At 46.9% G+C, this 22,080-nt stretch overlaps 1 protein-coding gene across 2 annotated transcripts in view; it reads left to right on the top strand.

Moving 5' to 3' along the window:
• The window catches only part of TNFRSF19 (TNF receptor superfamily member 19), a 149,448-nt gene extending 127,696 nt beyond the window's left edge, over positions 1-21,752 (top strand). For both annotated transcript variants that reach the window (XM_075337385.1, XM_075337386.1), the window contains exons 6-10: positions 11,750-11,911; positions 13,102-13,227; positions 13,551-13,644; positions 15,122-15,467; positions 16,046-21,752. In XM_075337385.1, coding sequence (XP_075193500.1) covers positions 11,750-11,911; positions 13,102-13,227; positions 13,551-13,644; positions 15,122-15,467; positions 16,046-16,054 — 737 coding nt within the window. In that variant the 3' untranslated portion in view covers positions 16,055-21,752. The remainder of the gene's footprint in view (positions 1-11,749; positions 11,912-13,101; positions 13,228-13,550; positions 13,645-15,121; positions 15,468-16,045) is intronic.
• The last annotated feature ends 328 nt before the right edge of the window (positions 21,753-22,080 follow it).

Here is a 22,080-nt window from a genome sequence, read left to right as displayed (position 1 = left end):
ATGCAGGTCTTTTCAATCTCTCTCTGTCGATGTCGGTCAATCTCTCTCTGTCTGTCGGTCTCTTTCTCTGTCAGTTGGTCGGTCTCTCTCTCTCTCTCTCTCTGTCTGTCGGCCAGTCTCTCCCCGTCTCTCATACTCACCGATCACTGGCACGGCGCTGCACGGCTGTCACAAAGCTCCGGCGGCTATTCCTCTTTTGAAAATGACGCTCATTATTCCATCTCGTATCCCCTGCTTTCCCCGCCCACCGGTGCCTATGATTGGTTGCCCCCACGGTGAGTAACAGCTGTCTCACTGCAACCAATCACAGCCGCCGGTGGGCGGGTCTATATTGTGCAGTAAAATCAATAAATAAGTAATTAAAAAAAAACAGCGTGTGGTTCCCCCCAATTTTGATAGTAGCCAGGGTAAAGCCACACAGCTTAAGACTGGAATTCTCAGGATGGGGAGCGCCATGTTATGGGGAGCCCCCCAGCCTAACAATATCAGCCAGCAGCCGCTCGGAATTTCCGCATCCATTAGATGAGACGGTCCCGGACTTTACCCAGCTCATCCCGAATTGCCCTGGTGCGGTGGCAATCGAGGTAATAAGAAGTTAATGGCAGCCCATAGCTGTCACTAAGTCCTAGGTTAATCATGACAGGCGTCTCCCCAAGATTCCTTCCATGATTAACCTGTAAGTTAAAGAAAATAAACACATACACCCGAAAAAATCCTTTTTCTAAAAGACAAGAAAAAACCCCTCTTTCACCACTTTATTAATCCCCAAATACCCCTCCAAGTCTGACGTAATCCACACGAGGTCCCGCGACGCATCCAGCTCTGCTACATGAAGCTGACAGGAGCGGCCACAGACCACAACCGCTCTGTCAGCTCCACACAGCAACTGAAGTGAGACGTACGATCAGCGATGACGTCACTCAGGTTACCCGTGGCCACTGCTGGATCCTCCAACTGTGACAGCAAGTCGCCTGAGTGACTAAAGTGTGCTGCGCGATCAGCGATGGCGTCACAGGTGAGTTCCGGTCTCGGGAGGAGGACTCCAGCTGTGGCCGCGGGTAACCTGAGTGACGGCAACGCTGATTGCGCTTGCTCACTTCAGTCACTCAGGGGATTAGCGGTCACCGGTGAATCCTTCACGAGTGACCGCTAATCAGGACGCGACACTAAGACAGAGCCAGGGGATGACAATGAACTCGGGTTAAGTTCATCCGAGTTCATTCTCATCGCGCGACTCTGTCTGTGTCTGCTGTCACCGGGCATGTGACAGAGCTGAATTTCCGGGGGGAACGCACTGTCAAAAATGCATCCAAAATGCATGCAAAACGCATGGAAAATGCATCCAAAATGCATGTGTTTTGGATGCATTTTTTTTTTTTTACCAACACAGTGTTTACATTTGTCCAGTCTGCCAGAGGGTGCGTTCTTTTCCACACTGCACAGAACGCAACATGCGCATATACCCTAAAACTCCTGGAACTAACTAGATGCAAATTGTCCAAAGCCGGCCATATACATTAGATGGCTGTCAACAGAACGATGCGTCGTTAGGAAAACAGCTATCTCAGCCAACTCTCCCATACACAGGAGCGATCGCTTGGCCGAGTGCTCCTGTGTTCTCTATGAGAAAGCCACCGGCAACTGATCTATGGGAGAACAATATGGTTGGTAGTCTGAAATTGGATGAGCTCAATTGACGTCTCCCCCGATACACATTAGACCAGGGGTGGGGAACCTCCGGCCCGCGGGCCGCATGCGGCCCGCCATGACCTTTTATGTGGCCCCCGGGCACATTCCTGGGGGAGGCAGTGCTCGTGCTGTCACTGCGGTCTTGCTGCCGCCGGCCCTTTAAATCCACACATTGCTGTTTGTGCTGCAATGTGTTCTCCCGTCGGCCAGTGCCAATTGTGGGCGGGTCTACAGCAGCCTCAGCTTCCAGCCTTGTGTGTCCGCCCCCTGCCCTCCGGAGATCAGTGCCTGCCTTCTCCTTCTGATGCAGTGTGTCCGGCTCCTGCACTCCGGTGATGTGAGTGCAATGCTGCTGTGAGTCCAGCGCCGACCCTCTGCTGCTATGTGCCCTGCCCAATGCTTTGTGCCTCCCCACACCAGTTCTGTAAACCTTCTCCCCCAGAGTTGCATGAAACTCTCAGCGCAGTGTGCCCCCCAATGTCCTGTGTGCACCCCTCCCCCAGTCCTGTGTGCAGCCCCCCAATGTCCTGTGTGCACCCCATCACCCAGTAGTCCTGTTTGCATCCCCCCAAACCTGTGTGCACCCCTCCCCCAGTCCTGTGTGCAGCCCCCCAATGTCCTGTGTGCACCCCCACACAATCCTATGTGCAGCCCATCACCCAGTCCTGTGTGCACCCCCCCCAGTCCTGTGTGCACCCCCCCAGTCCTGTGTGCACCCCCCCAGTCCTGTGTGCACCCCCCCAGTCCTGTGTGCACCCCCCCAGTCCTGTGTGCACCCCCCCAGTCCTGTGCACCCCCCCAGTCCTGTGCACCCCCCAGTCCTGTGTGCACCCCCCAGTCCTGTGTGCACCCCCCAGTCCTGTGTGCACCCCCCCAGTCCTGTGCACCCCCCCCCAGTCCTGTGTGCACCCCCCAGTCCTGTGTGCACCCCCCAGTCCTGTGTGCAGCCCCCCCAGTCCTGTGTGCAGCCCCCCCCAGTCCTGTGTGCAGCCCCCCAGTCCTGTGTGCAGCCCCCCCAGTCCTGTGTGCAGCCCCCGCCAGTTTTGTGTGCACCCCCCCAGTCCTGTGTGCACCCCCCCAGTCCTGTGTGCACCCCCCCAGTCCTGTGTGCACCCCCCCAGTCCTGTGTGCACCCCCCAGTCCTGTGTGCACCCCCCAGTCCTGTGTGCACCCCCCAGTCCTGTGTGCACCCCCCAGTCCTGTGTTCACCCCCCCAGTCCTGTGTTCACCCCCCCAGTCCTGTGTTCACCCCCCCAGTCCTGTGTTCACCCCCCCAGTCCTGTGTTCACCCCCCCAGTCCTGTGTTCACCCCCCCAGTCCTGTGTTCACCCCCCCAGTCCTGTGTGCACCCCCCCAGTCGTGTGCAGCCCCCCCCAGTGATGTCTGTGCCTCCCCCCCAGTGATGTCTGTGCCTCCCCCCCAGTGATGTCTGTGCCTCCCCCCCAGTGATGTCTGTGCCTCCCCCCCCAGTGATGTCTGTGCCTCCCCCCCCAGTGATGTCTGTGCCTCCCCCCCAGTGATGTCTGTGCCTCCCCCCCAGTGGTGTCTGTGCCTCCCCCCAGTGGTGTCTGTGCCTCCCTCCAGTGGTGTCTGTGCCCCCAGCCCCTCCAGTGGTGTCTGTGCCCCCAGCCCCTCCAGTGGTGTCTGTGCCCCCAGCCCCTCCAGTGGTGTCTGTGCCCCCAGCCCCTCCAGTGGTGTCTGTGCCCCCAGCCCCTCCAGTGGTGTCTGTGCCCCCAGCCCCTCCAGTGGTGTCTGTGCCCCCAGCCCCATGCCCCCAGTTAATTAATTGCTTCACCCAATATAGCAGGGTCATTTAAACATTGATAATTTTGTGCGGCCCCCGAAGGTTGGTAGAAATTTCCAAATGGCCCCCGACAGAAAAAAGGTTCCCCACCCCTGCATTAGACCATCAGTCGACCTTGTCAATACCTACTGACATTAGTCTAATGTGTATGGGGCCTTAATAGTAGCCCCCACCTACCTACCTTGTGACATTAATATTAGTGTCTTCTTATGAGGCAGAGAAGATTTAGGGCCAAGTTGCAGTTGCTACTTATGTACCCCCTATAACTACACCCCTGCTCAAGTTGTGTTTTCAGGGAACGAAACCATTAATGCTAATTATAGGTTGCAAGAATTTTCTAAAAAGGTCATCGGGATCCATCACTGGCATTGGTAGCTGGTGGTAAAATTCTGAATACACATTTCTTAGTTTGTTAAGACCACCTTGAGTTGAGCAGATTGTGAAGAATCAGCACCTATCTCCAGGAACCTGTTAAAAGAAAACTGAAGACATTGGAATCAATGGACATCTAATGACACTTGTCCTTTTGCCTAGTGACACATTTGTAAATGCAAGTCCTACCCCCCGAATTCTATTAAAAAACACTTAGTTTGGTCTTGGCATGCATCTGTTTCAGCACAACCCTTACAATCCAAGGAATGTCCTTTCTTCTTCTCAAGGCACTTGTTGAATTCTTCTACTGACAGAAGATCAACTGCATTTCTTAACCACGTGCTAAAATAACTTAACCAAAGTGCAAGGTTATAAGTCCAGTCACCTGTTTACATTATATAGGTCATGCTTAATGATTGGGATGAGAATATAATATGCCTTATCCAAAATCAATATTTGTGGAAAGGAAAGCCTTATCTAGAGTCTATAAACCTGCTATACCATTGATCCTCTAGTGACCTTAGTATAAATCACTAATCTAGAACAAACAACATCTAATCCCGGCTCATTGTGTGTGATTTACTGATTAAGCCAGTGTTTTTACGCCCAACTTCAGATCATGTAATAGATGTGTGATCATTTGCTTTAAAAGTATGATCCATTTTAGTAATAGACTGGGACAACCTGGAGAGACATCAATGAACTGTGGTTAAGGTGGATGGTGGGGAGCTGTAACGCTCGCCGGTGGTGAGGAGGCGAGCGGGACTGGACAAAAGGGGGGACCCGGGCTTATGGAACTGTGACAGCTGACCCCCAGGGCAGGGACTCAAGTACAGACAGGCAGAGTCCCTAGTGCTGGCAGGTGCAGCTGGGATGGCTGAGGCAGACTGGATAGACTGGCCAGGAAGGTACGGCAGGGACCGGGTGACAGATATGGGTAAGTAGACATAGGAGCAGGTAACGGACAGTGAACAAAAGGCACCTGACATCTAGCAAACTGACCATATTACTCGGGCACCTTTCCAAGTGGGAGGATGCCTTAAGTACCTAGTGCATCTTCCGTGAATTAGTACGCTGGCCCTTTAAGACAGTGAATGTGCTCTAAGCGCACCCCCGGGGGACCTGTGCAGCGTGCACAGTTCCCGAGAGGCAGGTGAGACATATGTGGAGGACCACGGGGAAGCGAAGCGGGCAGTGCAGTCCGGCCGCAGTGGTGAGTGAGTCAACGTCCCTGCTGGGGAGAAGCAGAGCAGTGCAGGGACACCGGTGCTACAGGGGTGACTATAGGGCGTTAATTATGAGTACCTACTTCTAATCTGGCTATAGAAAAAAAAAAGGTTCCAATTCTAGATTACCAGCATCAGCTGCCATGGTGCAGCCATCCTTTCCTGTCAATATTTCATCATAGATTCAGCATCATGTGACCTTTCGAATTCCCAATATTCGGGTACTATGATATTGAGCCTGCCAGAATTTTACTATTTATGGTTGAAAGAGCTAGCAGCGCTGGGGGCTCTGAGCCTATTCAGAGTCTTACTAAGTCTGTAGTGTTGTGTCCTGGTCAGTCTATGCACCACCATATAATGCCTATACTCAGCACTTTATTAGCTTTGTAATGCAATGTCTTATTGAGGATCCACTAATAGGACCCCAGTATGGCCCGATAGACTTGGGCAAGATAGGAATTTTGTGCCCCCTATTCCATGATCCTTTATCAATTGCGGAGTGGAAATACTGTTGTAATTATAGTTTGCACTTTGCCTAATTGTTTTATGCTTTTTGCTAAAATGTTAAAAGTAACAAGTTTATCTTGTTATTTTTTATGACATTTTTTCCCAATACATTTTGTAGCATTTATTAACTTTAAGCCTAACTCCAAACCAATCTCATCCCTAGTTAGGGTTAGAAAACTGTAAAAATATGAAATGAGCTCATATTCAGAAATCTCCGTTGTTGCCTCTGCAGAGCGCTCCATCCAATGATCAACTCCTCTCGCTTGTTGCACTCTGTGTAGGCAGCTCAATGTGGGCAGTCACTGCGCACTTGCAGGCTCGGTATGGGGTGGAGCAGGCAAAATGAAGCCCCCTTATAAACTGTGCTGTCCAGGACAATGGCCCTTGTGCACCTCACCCGCTTTCCCAAGTTAGGCCACTGGTGAGATTGAGCAGTCATCCACCTACGCAAAAAAAAATTGACAAAATTGAGGTAGTGTGCTACTGATGTGCAGTGAGTTATCGTGTTCTATCAGGTGGCAATATGATCTGACCTGGCCGAATATAGACAACCTCATTTTTTTAAGAAGGGAAAAGATACATCAAGATGAAGCACAAACCTGAAAAGTGCCCAAACCAGTTCTTGGAAGGATTACCTGCCCCGTGTACTGGCGGCAGCGCGGCCGTGATTGATGGCAATGTCTGACTGTTGATACAGTGGTGAGAGAAGAGACCGACTTATAATGGGACACTCGCTCTTCTGCTTACATGACACGAAGAATTACAACCATTCACTCAGTAGATTCTGTGGACACATCTCCACCTTTAGCACATTGTAGACATATATAAGTTGAGTTCTTCACTTTCGGTGTTATGTTTTTGGTAATGATTGCTTGTCATGTCACGTCTGCAGTTACAGCATAGAATAGCTGCATAGTGTATGTGGTAAATTCCGGCCAGATCTCCCACCTCCACTGGTGTTGTAGCTTTTAGGAGGTGGCATGTATACCCTACACTAGTGCCGAGAAGTGCGAAAAAGGGAACATTTTACCAAGAAACTGCCTAGAAGTGGTGGAAAAGCTCTTGCTTTATGACATGCTGTTACCGACAACATTGATCAGAAATACATTTCTATCTTATAGATTGGAAGCTAATGGTTGTCAAACTTAGTAATTAGACATCCAGCTGAAAAAATACAGGAACCTTTTTTTTTCACCCCATATACAATGTAGAGTAAAGCGGACTTTACACGCTACGATATCGCTAGCAATTTCTAGCGATATCGAGCGTGTAAGTACCCACCCCCGTCGCACATGCTATATCGTGTGATCGCTGCCGCAGCGAACATTATCGCTACGGCAGCGTCACACACACTTACCTGGTCGTCGTCGTCGCTGTGACTGCCGAACAATACCTCCCTCAAGGGGGAAGGACGTTCGACGTCACTAAGCGGCCGGCCAATCACAGCAGAGGGGCGGAGATGAGCGGGACGTAACATCCCGCCCACCTCCTTCCTTCCGCATTGTGGCCGGCGGCAGGTAAGGAGATGTTCCTCGCTCCTGCGGTGTCACACACAGCGATGTGTGCTGCCGCATGAGCGATGAACAACATGGATAAACAACCCTTACCGATTTTTGAGTTTGGGATGACCTCTCCATGGTGAACGATTTTTCACATTTTTGAGGTCGCTTAAGGACGCTGGTAAGTATCACACGATGCGATATTGTGAATGACGCCGGATGTGCGTCACTAACAACGTGACCCCGACGATAAAACATTAACGATATCGTAGCGTGTAAAGCCCCCTTTAGAACGAGGTTATCCCACTCCGAGAAACACATGATTCTCAGTCAAAAATATGGTACTGTCCATACTTCATTCTATCTTATAGATTGGGGAACCAAGTGGAGGACCCCCCCAATTATGTCAATATGTTCATATGAAAAAGGGTTGTCTTCGTGAGGCATCTCTGTGAGTCATCCCCTTTAAAGCAATAGGTTATTTTTATTTATTTTTTTCCTACTTGATATGAGATTCTGCTCAGTGTCTGTTAGCTTCTGCACTGGTACACATCACTTCAGCAATGCTGCAGCCAATCAGTGAGCTGAGCTGCTTGTGCTTTCTTCTCAGGCAGAGCTGTCGAGCTCAGCTATAAACTGCAGTGTTGTCATTATGACGTCAGCGCTGCAGACAGTATCAGACATCGGGAGCAGTGGTGGAAAGTCAGTGTAGTAGGGTGAGTGTGAGTAATGTTTGTTCTTGGGCACAATGGGTTTCCTGAAATGGGAAAACCCCTTTAAGGGTATGTGCCACCAACATCTTTAAGATGCCAGTGCACGTGCCGAGGTTTTGCTGGGCAAAGTCGCTTCAGGAAAAAGACTGCTTCGGCGGCAGTTTTGCTGTAGTGTATACAATGGCTCTTTTTTTTCCATAGTTTAGGCTATGACTAGTTGAAGCCTCCTGAAGAGTTACCATGCTACTTCTTAAACTGTTTCACGGTTGCCGAAGCTTGAAATGGTTAAAAGACTGAACATGGGCACAGCGCCGTTTTTACATTACTGTGCATTATGGTAATTTTCTTCGGTGGACTTGCAGCAATTTTTCAGGCAGAATCCACCTGCAAATTGTCGTGTGCACATAGTAATGGAGGCTTTTTTCATGTCCATGTATTTTCGGGTCATTACTGGACCCCTGTATAGAAGAGTGTTGCTGTTATTATGACTCTACCTACCTCCCTACCGGCCTCATTAATGGTGCACTGTCTACATCAGAAGGCTTGGCGCCAGGGCTGCTCTTTTCCAGTGTGACTTCTTTACTTTGTGAAGGCTCTTGTATGGTGGGTGAGGCAAACATCCATATTCTGCTTAGAACTGAAGCAAAACTAAGTCAATCTAGGAAATAATTGATGTGGAAAACCTGCAGAAATGTCTGATAAATGAGTTTATGTGAAGTAACACAATCTCCACTTTGGTCGAGCGGCTTTCCTATGATTGCTCCTGGCTTTGATGAATGTGGCTGCCTTCAAAGCTCATTCCTGCTATTTCATACCTTGAAATCCTTTCCGCGGCGCGCCGTCTACTGACGTGGGATCTCGCATGAATTTGTTCTGGTCACTCAGCCATTTCGGAGGTTTTGGAATAGAAGAATGGAAATCTGTATGCGAACGTGGAGAAGCCTGACGCTTTATGGTGGAGCAGCAGATATTTTTGTACTTGGCTCCTGGGGAACGTTGTGATAACTGTGGTTTGACCATAAGCTGTCTGGATATTGGCCATAGCTGAAAATATGTAGTTATTCCACATGGTGGTGATTGTGTCTCCGCATCACTGCTTGTTATGTGGGGAACAGAAACTCAACGTCATTAGGAAGCTAAGCTGGCTGCATGTGTATGACCGCATGACTAAGGCAGTGGGTTTTCATTGAGATGAGGGGACGTGGTTTTTAGAAATATATATGCCTTCTCGATTATTGGTAACGCCACAGTCATTCACATATGTATTCACTAGGAATAACAGCTAAGGGCATGTACACAAATGGTCCCGTATATACTCAGGCATCCTAGTGGGCAATATAAAAATTTCTGTATACCTATACACCTACATGGAATGGAAGGCAGTATAATTTTCAAATTACCATATTCAAAAATTGTCTCTTCAGGGAGGAAGGAGACAATCTCTAGTGCCACCTATTGGAAGTAGCAATCCTAAAAGTCAAAAGTGGCTCTTTAACAAGTGTTTTCACATGACTTAGGATTCATGCTACATCAGAACCTCATTTTGCAGGCATGGTGTTTTGGGGTGATTGCCCCTTGTCAGTGCAAAGTATGAGATCTGATCTGGCTGTATGAGAAGCTATAGTGGGGTCTAAGGGAAAACCTTTCTCCTTGCGGAGATTGACAAACCAATCTGGCTGTCAGTGAGGAGTCCTATAGTCTAAAGCGGGCTTTACACGCTTCAACATATCTAACGATGTGTCGGCGGGGTCACGTCGCAAGTGACGCACATCCGGCATCGTTAGTGTTGTTGTAGCGTGTGACAGCTACGTGCAATTGCAATTGAACGTAAAACCGTTCATCGCATACACGTCGTTCATTTGCTAAAAATTGCACGTCAGGTTGTTCAGTGTTCCCGAGGCAGCACACATCGCAGTGTGTGACACTCCGGGAACGATGAACAGATCTTACCTGCGTCCTGCGGCTCCCGCCGGTAATGCGGAAGGAAGGAGCTGGGCAGGATGTTTACGTCCCGCTCATCTCTCATCTCCGCCCCTCCGCTTCTATTGGCCGGCTGCCGCGTGACGTTGCAGTGACGCCGAACGTCCCTCCCACTCCAGGAAGTGGATGTTCGCCGCCCACATCGAGGTCATATGGAAGGGTAAGTACGTGTGATGGCAATTAATCGTTTGTGCGACACGGTCAACAAATTGAATGTGTCGCACATACGAAGAGGGGCGTGTCACATCGCATACTATATCGTATGCTTAATTATAAGGTGTAAAGCAGACTTTATTGAGGTTCTGATCTGGCATAAATCCTAAGTTATATGAAAAGGCTTGTTAAAGGGACACTTTTGACTTATAGGATTGCTACTTCCAATAGAAGGCACTAGAGTTCGTCTCCTTCCTCCCTGAAGAGACAATTTGAATATTTCCCAGAGGAGCATTGCAGCTATAAGACTCCTCACTGGCAGCTAGATTGGTTTGTCAGTCTCCGCAAGAAGAAAAGTTTTCCAAATTACCTTATAAATTTTTATTTTTGGGGGTTTGTTGTGTGGGCAATACCATGCACATAGAATATACTGCGGCACAGTCACTGAAAAACGGCACTCACTATTAATTGATACTTATATACAGTGAGGAAAAAAGTATTTAGTCAGCCACCAGTTGTGCAAGTTCTCCCACTTAAAAAGAAGAGAGAGGCCTGTAATTGACATCATAGGTAGACCACAATTATGAGAGAAAAGATGAGAAAATAAATCCAGAAAATCACCGCGTCTGATTTGGCAACTTTTTTGCAAATTTTGGTGGAAAATAAGTATTTGGTCAATAATAAAAGTTCATCTCAATATTTTGTTCTATATCCTTTGTTGGCAATGACAGAGGTCAAATATTTTCTGTAAGTCTTCACAAGGTTGGCACACACTGTTGATGGTATGTTGGCCCATTCCTCCATGCCGATCTCCTTTAGAGCAGTGATGTTTTGGGCCTGTTGTTGGGCAGCACAGACTTTCATCTCCCTCCAAAGGTTTTCAATGGGGTTGAAATGTGGAGACTGGCTGGACCACTCCAAGACCTTCATATGCTTCTTACGAAGCCACTCCTTTGTTGCCCTGGCGGTGTGCTTGGGATCATTATCATGCTGAAAGACGCAGCCACGTTTCATCTTCAATGCCCTTGCTGATGGAAGGAGGTTTGCACTCAAAATCTCACAGTACATGGCCACATTCATTCTTTCATGTACACGGATCAGTCATCCTGGTCCCTTTGCAGAGAAACAGCCCCAAAGCATGATATTGCCACCCCCATGCTTCACAATAGGTATGGTGCTCTTTGGATGCAACTCAGCATTCTGTCTCCTCGAGTTGGGTTTCTACCAAACAATTGTACTTTGGTTTCATCAGACCATATGACATTCTCCCAATACTCTTCTGGATAATCCAAATGCTCTCTATCAAACTTCAGATGGGCCCAGATATGTACTGGCTTAAGCAGGGGAACACGTCTGACACTGCAGGATCTGAGTCCCTGGCGGCATAGTGTGTTACTGATGGTAGTCTTTGGTGGTTCCAGCTCTATGCAAGTCATTCACTAGGTCTCCTCGTGTGATTCTGGAATTTTTGCTCACTATTTTTGTGATCATTTTGACCCCACGGGGTTGAGCTCTTGCATGGAGCCCCAGATCGAGGGAGATTATCAGTGGTCTTGTATGTCTTCCATTTTCTTATTATTGCTCCCACAGTTGATTTCATCACGCCAAGCTGCTTGCCTATTGCAGATTCAGTCTTCCCAGCTTGGTGCAGGGCTACAATTTTGTTTCTGGTGCCCTTTGAAAGCTCTTTGGTCTTCACCATACTAACGATATTAGTAAAAAGAACATCAGTTATATGCCGAATTTTGCATATTTCAGATACTTTTTATCTTTGTTTAAAACTTTACCATTTCTTACTTCATCTAGGCAGCAAAGTAAATCTTGTGAAGATTACTGCTACGGCATCAAGTCCCCGGGACACTGCTCTGGCCGCTGTTATATGTAGTGCCTTGTCCACAGTGCTCCTAGCTCTGCTCATCCTCTCTGTTATCTACTGCAAGAGACAGTTCATGGAAAAGAAGCCAAATTGTAAGTATGGAAGTTTCCATTCTGGCTTTATGTAGGTAGTCCTTGGGGGAATAAAGCTACAGACCTCTACCTTATCCATAGTTACTTTCCTTCCTTATTTCTTTTCCTCTTTCCTTCCATTTTCTTACTCCCTTTGCTACCCTTTTCCCTTAATATATAATTTCTTACCTCCTTTCCTTCGTTTCATCCCTCCATACTTTCCTCCCTCCCTTTCCATCCTTACCTACTTTCCGTTCCCTACTCTTTTACCATCCTTCCCCCCCCTCCTTCCTTATATTCCTTCCTTTCCCCTCCCTTCATCTCTTCCCTCTTTACTTTGCTTCCTTCCATCTTTACTAGTAATGAGTAGTGATGAGTGAGCACTATCATGCTCGGGTGCTCGGTACTCGTAACGAGCAGTTGGATGCTTGGATGGGTGCCACTTGAGTACCCGAGTATATTGGAAGTCAATGAGAAACTCAAGCATTTTTCCGGAAAAATGCTTGCATTCCCCATTGACTTCCATTATAATAGGTAAACCAGTCAAGCTTGTCCGAGCATCCAACTGCTCATTAAGTGTACTGAGCACCCGAGCATGGTAGTGCTCGCTCATCACTAATCTTTACCTTTCCTCTTTACCTTCCTTCCCATCCTACATTCTTTTCCCCTCTCTCCCTACCTTTCCCGCGGGCTCTCCTTACCTTGCCTTCCCATCTCTCTTTGCCTTCCTTTCCCCTCTTCCCTTACCTTTCCTTTCTCCTCTCTTCTTCCCATCCCTTCTCTACTTGCCTTCCATTCTCCTCTCTCCTTGTGTTCCCTTCTCTCCTTGCCTTCCCTTCCCTGCTCTCCTGGCCTTCCCTTTTTCTCTCTCTTCTGCCTTCACCTTTTCTCTCTCTTCTGCCTTCCCCTCTCTCCTTCCCTTCCCTGCTCTCCTGGCCTTCCCTTTTTCTCTCTCTTCTGCCTTCACCTTTTCTCTCTCTTCTGCCTTCCCCTCTCTCCTTCTCTTCCCCGCTCTCCTGGCCTTCCCTTTTTCTCTCTTCTGCCTTCCCCTCTCTCCTTAGCTTTCCTCACCCCTTTCCTGTTTACTTTACTTTCTTCCTTCCTTTTTATTCCTCCTCTCCAAACTCCCCTGCCCTTCCACTCCCTCCTTAAGTTCCTTCCTTTCTTAACATATTTGCAAATGATCAGTGTTTTTCTCCTCACCTATACAGGGTCTTGCCGATCTCAAGAAGTGCAGTACACGGGGTCAGAACTGTTATGTATCGACAGACCACAAGTCGCCGAGCACCCACATATGACATGCTGTCGCTGTCAGCAAGAGCCGCCACAGGCTTGTGGTGAGTACACTTACAAGAGGCGACACACTGTAGTAATGCTATTCTTCTCATCAAGAGCCACTGTAATCCTGATGGAACAGAACATTACGACAGTGTGAACAAAGAAAGCCTGATGTCAATTGGTGGGAATTATACATGGTTCTGTGTGGAGCTGAACTGCAATACACAGCCCATTGGAGCTGCTGCTTCATTTGACCCTTTCTCGTGAAATTACTGATGGAAACTTAATAGCTTCTCTCATTCTATAAATCGTTGATGTATTGAAATCTGCATTAGAGACCTTACAAGCGACGACATTTACCTTACCTTCTTATTCCCTATAGGCCCGGTCCATTTGATTCCATCATTGTGCTGTGAAGAGACATACAGCATCGACCCTGGTTGTATATTTCCATCGCACAGCACACTATATGATGGGTAAGTGGTTCTTATTTTATTTATAAGACAGACATGTATTCATCCATAAAGCTAGCGTCCATCTTTGCACAAAGTTCCCTTTAACTCCTTAACGACCGTGGGCAGTAATATTACGTCCTAGCGGTCATAATGTTACTGCCTGCGGTCTGCTGCCGGCATGCCTGCTAGACACGAGCAGGGGTTAAACGGCACGAGCAGAATCGTTACCTGCTCGTGCCGTTTAACCCCTTAAATGGCGCTGTCAATATGTGACAGCGCCATTATAACAGCATCGGCGGTAAACTTTTACTTACCGCCCGATACCGGAAGTCACGTGACGTGATCACGTGACTTCCGGTGGTTGTCATGTGATGACTCCTGTAGCTGACATGAATTGCTTTCAGTTTCACTCGGCCCGGAGCCGAGTGAGGCAGAAAGTGAGCATATCTGCTGTTTCCAGCTGTGTAGCTGTGATCAGCAGATAGGGCAGAGAGATCGGATTGTTGATCCATATAGCCCCCTAGGGGGACTAGTAAAATTTAAAAAAAGTAAAAAAATTTTTTTAAAAAAAATTAAAAAAAAAAATAAAAGTTCAAATCACCCCCCTTTCGCCCCATTGAAAATTAAAGGGTTAAAAAAAATAAAAAATATACACACATTTGGTATTGCCGCGTTCAGAAATGCCCGATCTATCAAAATATAAAATGAATTAATCTGATCAGTAAACGGCGTAGCGGCAAAAAAAATCCAAACGCCAAAATGACTTTTTTTGTCGCCACAACTTTTGCGCAAAATGCAATAACAGGCAATCAAAACGTAGCATCTGCGCAAAAATGGTACAGTTAAAAACGTCAGCTCGAGACGCAAAAAATAAGCCATCACTGAGCCATAGATCCTGAAAAATGAGAACGTTACGGGTCACGGAATATGGCGTAAAACGTGCGCCACTTTTTTCGAACAAACTTCCAATTTTTTTTTAACCCCTATATAAAAGTAAACCTATATATGTTTGGTGTCTACGAACTCGCACTGACCTGAGGCATCACACCCACACATCGGTTTTACAATATAGTGAACACAGAATAAGAGATCTCAAAAACAATAGTGCTATCGCACTTTTTTTGCAATTTTTCTGAATTTGGAATTTTTTTGCCATTTTCCAGTACACTATATGGTAAAACTTATGGTTTCATTTAAAAGTACAGCTCATTCCGCAAAAAATGAGCCCTCACATGACCATGTTGACTAAAAAAATAAAAAAGTTATGTCTCCCAGAAGAAGAATGGCGGAAAAAAAAAAACGGAAAGCGAAAAATCGGCAGGTCGTGAAGGGGTTAAATAAATTGATTGATTTCTATGTACACCCCTGCTCCCATCTCATTCTTAGTGAGTTGATGAGATTTATGAGGACAGCATGCGACAGGGGACAGATTAATACAAGTTTCTTTATAGAATCATTTAGGGACACTTCTAATAATTGCTGATTGCTTATTTTTCAGGAACGTGGATTCTGTGGCGGACATGATTCCAGCATATTTTGGACCCACTTCACACTCGACCTGCAGAGAACTTGCCGAAGAAACTTGGCCTCTTATGCAAACGCCTCCTGGCAGTGATAGCACTCCTGTGTGCGAGCCACATCCGGAGCTAATAGGGGGAGATGCAGACACTTTGAACAGAGATACGGAGGAGCCAAGTATTTTGCACACACACAGTGCGCAGAGCATCAGTGCAGAGACGGCGTCTTCAGAACATCATCATTTATTAGAGCTGGACGCTGTTCAAGGAGAAGTAGGAAACCAGTCAGAGGTGGATCACCAACCATGTGTCCAAGATGAGAACCAGGTGGAGTGGCTTATTTAATGTGATGCAGTCTTGAGAAAGGCATTGTAGACCCACTGGGTCCAAACGAAGGTTTATTGATTTTGCCCACGTGGTTTTGCTGCTAAGTGGACATTTATCATTAAAATAGTAACTTTATTGCAGATTTGCTATGGCCTTTCCCTGTGCATTGGATGTCGCCCTATGCAATCTCTGCTGGAGTAAGATTTGTGACATAGCAGGGTCATCATCAAGTCTAGAGAGGAGCAAAACCTTTTGGGAAGTTCAGTTCACAGGCCACATTCAAACCTTGGATAAAGTTCAGTTTGTGACCCTGACTTGAACCGAACCTCAATTGGAGCATTACTCATACCCAAGCACAGCGCTGCTCGCGTAGTTTGCACTCGTAACTCTCTCCAACTTCGAACCCAAACTTTGTTTTTGTTTGGAATCTGGTTTCCGAACCTCGAACCTCTGGTTCATTCATCTCTAGTCAACTCCCCATGTTTGCACTGCTCACTTTGTTAGAGATGGGTGAAAACTCTAACTACCATCCTCAATGTTTTCCATCAGAGAGTAATAATCATTTTATTAATTTTCAGGACTGTTGAGTGAGATGTTCTTCAAGATCCACCAACCAGAGGTCTACTTGTAGATGAGCCAACCAGACGATCTGCTAGATCCCTCACCTGGAAATCTAGACTTGCCATCTGAAAGTCCACCTCTTGATCAGCCATGTGAAGATCTACTTCTTGCTCCTCCTCCTGAAGATCTATTTCTGGATTAGACACTTGGAGATCCACATCTTGCCACAACGTTCTTTATTGAACGAGTCTCCATATTTTCTAGAATCACCTTGATATGACTGCCTGCTCATCCTTAAAGACATCTGGACCTGAGGATGTGTATCTGTTGGGATGGATTTCCCTTGTAGCTATGTGACATAATGGAGATATGCTCAAGCAAAAGAAGAAGAAGCTGACTGGAGAAATCCAGAGTGGGACTTACTTAAATTGTGAAGCAGAATGTAAATGTAATTTTTCATTATTTATGTGATGACCGTCATTGAACTGTATAGCCCAGCTTCATCGCACTGCATTATTTTTTAGGGGTCTGCATAGAGCAATTTAATGAGTGTTGCATGAGGTCTGCCCAGTACAACTCTGCCCAATCTGTCGAACACATTGACTGCCATCCTAAACAGTTGGATTCATGCCCCGGTACGTTTTATCTAGTAGAGCCACGGTCGTCGATATATTGTACTTATGACCTTTCTAGATGTAACGCACTTCTGCTGGACCCTTATCCAACCTATTATCCTGAGGAAAGCCTATTTATCGCATGTCGAGATGACATTTCTGAGACACCAGCACATCTGTTGCCTATACGCACTATTTTTATACGAAGCTTTTTTTTGTATGATAGGTCAGTTTGTTTTTTTTATAGGAAAACCTGCTTTTCTAGACTATTGTTATTTATCTTTCTAGATGATTGTTTATGACGTCTGTGTCTCCACTCGTGGTACAATACTTTTGTCCGATCTAACAAGGCCGGAAATTGGAGCTTGAAGAAGACCACTTTCTAATAGTCCTAGTCGCCCCCAGCAGGATCTTACAATAGTCTAATGTGTAGGAGGTTCCCCGACTGGATTTTCATTGGCGATCTTTTCGTTGACCTTATAGATATGTCTGTGGCAGTGGCTTTAATAAAGACTCTGCCAGTCCGAGCGGTCCTGTGTATGGGGGAGTAAGGACCAATGACTGCCGGCTGAACGATCATTTATCTCACATCTTTGTAATGTCTATGGGGGTCCCTCGCATAATAGCTAACAGTCTAAAGGGATATAACACCTTTGCTGGTTTTATCCAATGGACCTCTGTGCTAACGAACACATAGAATGTGCAGTAATAAAGTAAGGGCAGCAAGTTAGGAACAGCAGGGAAGAGCTAGAGCTTTGACTAGATCGGGTTTTGTTAGTCCTTAGCCGAATTCGGAGTTGTAATACTTAGGCTACTTTCACACATCCGGTTTGAGCCCTGCGGCTCAATCCGGCTGTGAAAACTATGCAACGGATGCGGCGAAAACACCGCATCCTTTGCATAAGTTTTTACATGCGGCCCGTCCGGTTTTTTCCGGTTGCGTTTTTTTCCGCATCGCGCCGAATCCGGCCTCCATAGGTATGCATTGAAAAATGCGCCGCAGCGGCTGGATGCGGCGCGATGCGGTGTTTTTTGCCGGAGCAAAAAACGTTGCAGGGAATGTTCGATCCGGCCGCCGCATCGGCTAAATCTGCCGCATGCGGCAAAAACCGGACCGAACGCAAGCCCCTGCGGCACAATACGGCACTAATGTAAGTCTATGCAAAAAAAACCGCAACCGGCGTTACAAAAGCCGGTTGCGGTTTTTCTGCAGAACGCCGTATTGTGCCGCAGATCAAAAATCCGGATGTGTGAAAGTACCCTTAGTCTTTCAAGAGCACAACTGTATCAGGTTCTCAAACCATGTTTAGGGAAAGTTCACAATGTTCAGTAACAGTCCATTAGAACAGATCCTGCAGAGATCCGGCGCAAAAAAGTTCTGCAAACACAACTTTTTTTGTTCATTGTTATATAACTGATGTCTGCTGGATCCGTTTTTAAACACTGGAGTCTATGGAGAACGGATCCGTTAATGATCGCTAGTTATCTTCCATTGTAAACGGATCCAGTAAGCAATAAGACGGATCCGTCCTCCATAGACTCCAATGTTAAAAAAACGCATCAGTTATTTAACAATGAACAAAAAAGTTGTGTTTGCAAAACTTTCTTGCCAACGGATCTCTGCTGGATCCGTTCTAACGGATGATTACTGGACATGTGAACTCAGCCTTAGGCCTGCGCCACACATCCGTGCCTCCGGCACGTGTTTGTCATTTTTTACACGTACCGGCGGCACGGAGACACTTTAACCAATGCTACCCTATTGTAGCAGGCACACACACGTAAAACCACACGGAACGTGTGTCCGTGTGCGTTTGTACGTGTGTGCGTTTTTGAAAGCGCTGACATGTCAGTTTTTTCACCGGCAGCACGGTCACACGGCCCGCACCCGCACCACACGGGTGTAGTATGGATGCGGTCCCGTGTGACACGCGCCGGAGAAAACACACATGTCATTGAAAAAAAAACAAAACATTAACTCACCTTCTCCAGCCCTCCTGTCTCTGCCGCTGCTGCCTCTTGCTGCCGACCGCCGCTCATTATTCTCATTGAATATTCACTTCACTGCCTGGCAGCAGCAGCAGCGGGGAGACGGGAGGGCTGGAGACCGAGGATCAGCACCACGGACAGCAGCGCGGACATCAGGAAGGACCAGGTGAGTATAATAATTACTGATTCTACGTGTGCTATCGCGGATAGCACACGTAGAACACACGTGTCACGCACGTACCAGAGACACGTACTTACCTGCACGCAACACGCAGGGAAAATACGTGTCTCTCGGCACGTGCGTGAATTTCACGTGAGTGTGGCAGAGGCCTTAGGTTGTTTTTTCATGGTGTTTTTTTATGTTCCGATCAAAAAATCTAAATAAACACTGTGGAAAAAAATTCTTTGAAGGCTATACTGCAATATGAAATATCTACATTTATGGCATTGTAGGATGTCTTTAAGGTGTTTCCCCAATAGCTTCTTTACAAGGCTTTCAAAAACTGCTGAAGTAGTTTTTGAGGAAAGAGGAGCAACTCCAGTGGTATGAGGTAAACACTACTGTTGCATGAGCGAAGACTTGAAGACTAAGGGGTACTTTGCACGCTGTGACATCGCAGGCTGATGCTGCGATGCCGAGCGCGATAGTCCCCGCCCCCGTCGCAGCAGCGATATCCTTGTGATAGCTGCCGTAGCGAACATTATCGCTACGGCAGCTTCACATGGACTCACCTGTCCTGCGACCGTCGCTCTGGCCGGCGACCCGCCTCCTTGTTAAGGGAGCGGGTCGTGCGGCGTCACTGCGACGTCACACGGAAGGCGGCCAATAGGATCGGAGGGGCAGAGATGAGCAGGATGTAAACATCCCCCCCACCTCCTTCCTTCCGCATATCCTACGGAAGCCGCAGTGACGCCGGTAGGAGATGTTCCTCGCTCCTGCAGCTTCACACACAGCGATGTGTGCTGCCACAGGAGCGAGGAACAACATCGGACTGTCGCGTCAGCGTAATTATGGATTACGCCGACGCTGCACCGATGATACGATTACGACGCTTTTGCGCTCGTTAATCGTATCATCGAGCCTTTACACACTACGATGTCGCATGCGATGCCGGAAGTGCGTCATTTTCAATTTGACCCCACCGACATCGCACCTGCGATGTTGTAGTGTGCAAAGCCCGCCTAAAGGCACCCCCATACACATAGACAGCTGAAAAACGATCTGGCAATGTGTTATCATCCTGCCAAACTTGAAATTTCTATGGCAGCATTTTTTTCTCTCCCAACATCCCGTCGAGTGAATTGGGAGGCCCTCCTATACATTAAACTGTCACTTGCTCCAACCAATATCAGTGGTTCCAGCCAAGGTTAGTTTTATGTGTATAGGGGGGTGGCCTTAAGGTTTTATGGACACAGATATGCTGCACTGATTGTGTCTTTCACACTTGTTGGCTAGCTTATTTCATTATCACCAGGTCTAGCAAATGGCTATGATGAGCAGATCTCAAGTTGGTGAATTTTGAGAGCAGCCCCACACAGAAGAGCAGATTTGAATGGGGGTATCGTGGGAATAAATGGACCTTCGTATACTTCCTCCGTGTGATTTCTGTGGAAGCTTTGGCTGTCATTATTCCAGTCATGGGGGCTCTGGGAGTCACTACTGTTAGGGGCCAGGAGCTGGATGAGGCTCACAACATCCTCTAACATCTGAATGTGGCTCACACCCCTCTCTCAGAGCTGAATGTGGCTCGCGCCCCTCTCTCAGAGCTGAATGTGGCTCACAACATCCTCTCTGAGCTGAATGCGGCTCGTGACCCTCACTCAGAGCTGGATGTGGCTAACGACCCTCTCAGATCTGAGTGTGGCTCGCGCCCATCTGTCAGAGCTGGATGTGGCTCATGACCCTCTCTCAGATCTGATTGTGGCTCGCGCCCATCTCTCAGAGCTGGATGTGGCTCACGACCCTCTCTCAGAGCTGGATGTTGCTTGCGCTTATCTCTCAGAGTTGATTGTGGCTCTCTAGGTCATAAGATTGGGGACCACTGCACTATAGTAAATACAAGCCAATTAGAGCTCATTTACTGTCCTGTTTACAACAGCCGACAAGTATTGTTGGGACCAGAACAGCCGCTAATATGCACATTCAAACCCCGTACACCTTATTGGCAGCACACCCACCGTTTTATTACAGTGATTTTTATGTCGCCATAAATAATTCAATCACTGGTCAAACAATGGTTTTGCTTGTTCATCGGATGATCAATGCCCTGTTTCCATGATCTGCCTATACCCACAAATAAGATATCACCTGTAATTTTTCTGAGGAGCATTGGAACTTTAAAGAACCAGGCTAGATAGCCATGGGCAACCAACAACTCCATTTTTCTTTTACGACACTTTTTAGAAATTATTCCCAATAAATTCCAAGATTCCGATGAAAGAAATCCCTGGTAAATACACAAACAATCCTGTGCTGGGTGTCTCTATATGTGCTCCTCCTGTTATATACAATAGACATTATGTATTAACACGGCCTTGGAAAACAAGAATTTGTCTTTTGAAAGCTCTGGTTGCTGCAGTCAGTAGGACCAACAAGTAATGTACATTGGTGTAAATTCACGATGGGTTCATGGGAACCTCAAGATATTTGCTTGTTTGTAAATATGAATATTTTTGCCTTTTTCTATATCTCATTATGTAAATATATTGTGAAAAAAAGGAACGTTTCCATTTTGTATCTGTTTAATCGCAGGGAGTAAAAACAATAGTTCAGCACTAAATTTCCAATTCTGACTCCCTAATTCCAATCTGCTCTCAGATCTGATGTCTAGCATGGAAAGTCATAGTTGTCATATACGAAGATTCATACATAGCTCTTATGGATCAGAATAGGTGCCTGCTCATGTCATTTGTTGACCAATTGCCTTGTTAACCCTAGCCCAACCTCTAATTTGCTACATTTGTCCCCAAACTCCAAATGTCAGGCGTCTACCCCTAATGGTAGAACAGAAATTAAGGTTCATGCCTCAACTGTATCCCACCCTTTTATATACAGGACATTGGCAGTTTTGATATTTGTTCGGTATGTACAGTAAAGTGCCCTTTTGACATACACTATTCTGGTTTGGGTTATTATATCTTTACGTCACTGTAGAAAAAAAGTTTTCTTATGCAGAGGCACAATAGAAAAAAATGCCTACACTACAACAGAGCCAGTACCTAATCTATGGCCCTGTATGCATAGTTACATAGGTTGAAAAATAACCTAGGTCCATCTAGTTCAACCTTCCTCCACCAATTCTACATTTTGTCACTAAATCAGTTAGAGCCAACAATGTTGTGTACAGAGGAAATCATCCAGCCCTTTTTTAAAAGCTGTTATAGTATCTGCCATTACTACCTCTTGTGGTAGAGCATTCCACAGGGTGGGCCATTTGGCTGTGCTGCCA

Source organism: Anomaloglossus baeobatrachus, chromosome 2 (assembly GCF_048569485.1).
Source record: "Anomaloglossus baeobatrachus isolate aAnoBae1 chromosome 2, aAnoBae1.hap1, whole genome shotgun sequence".
Taxonomy (NCBI): domain Eukaryota; kingdom Metazoa; phylum Chordata; class Amphibia; order Anura; family Aromobatidae; genus Anomaloglossus; species Anomaloglossus baeobatrachus.
This window is presented reverse-complemented; position numbering and strand designations above follow the sequence as displayed.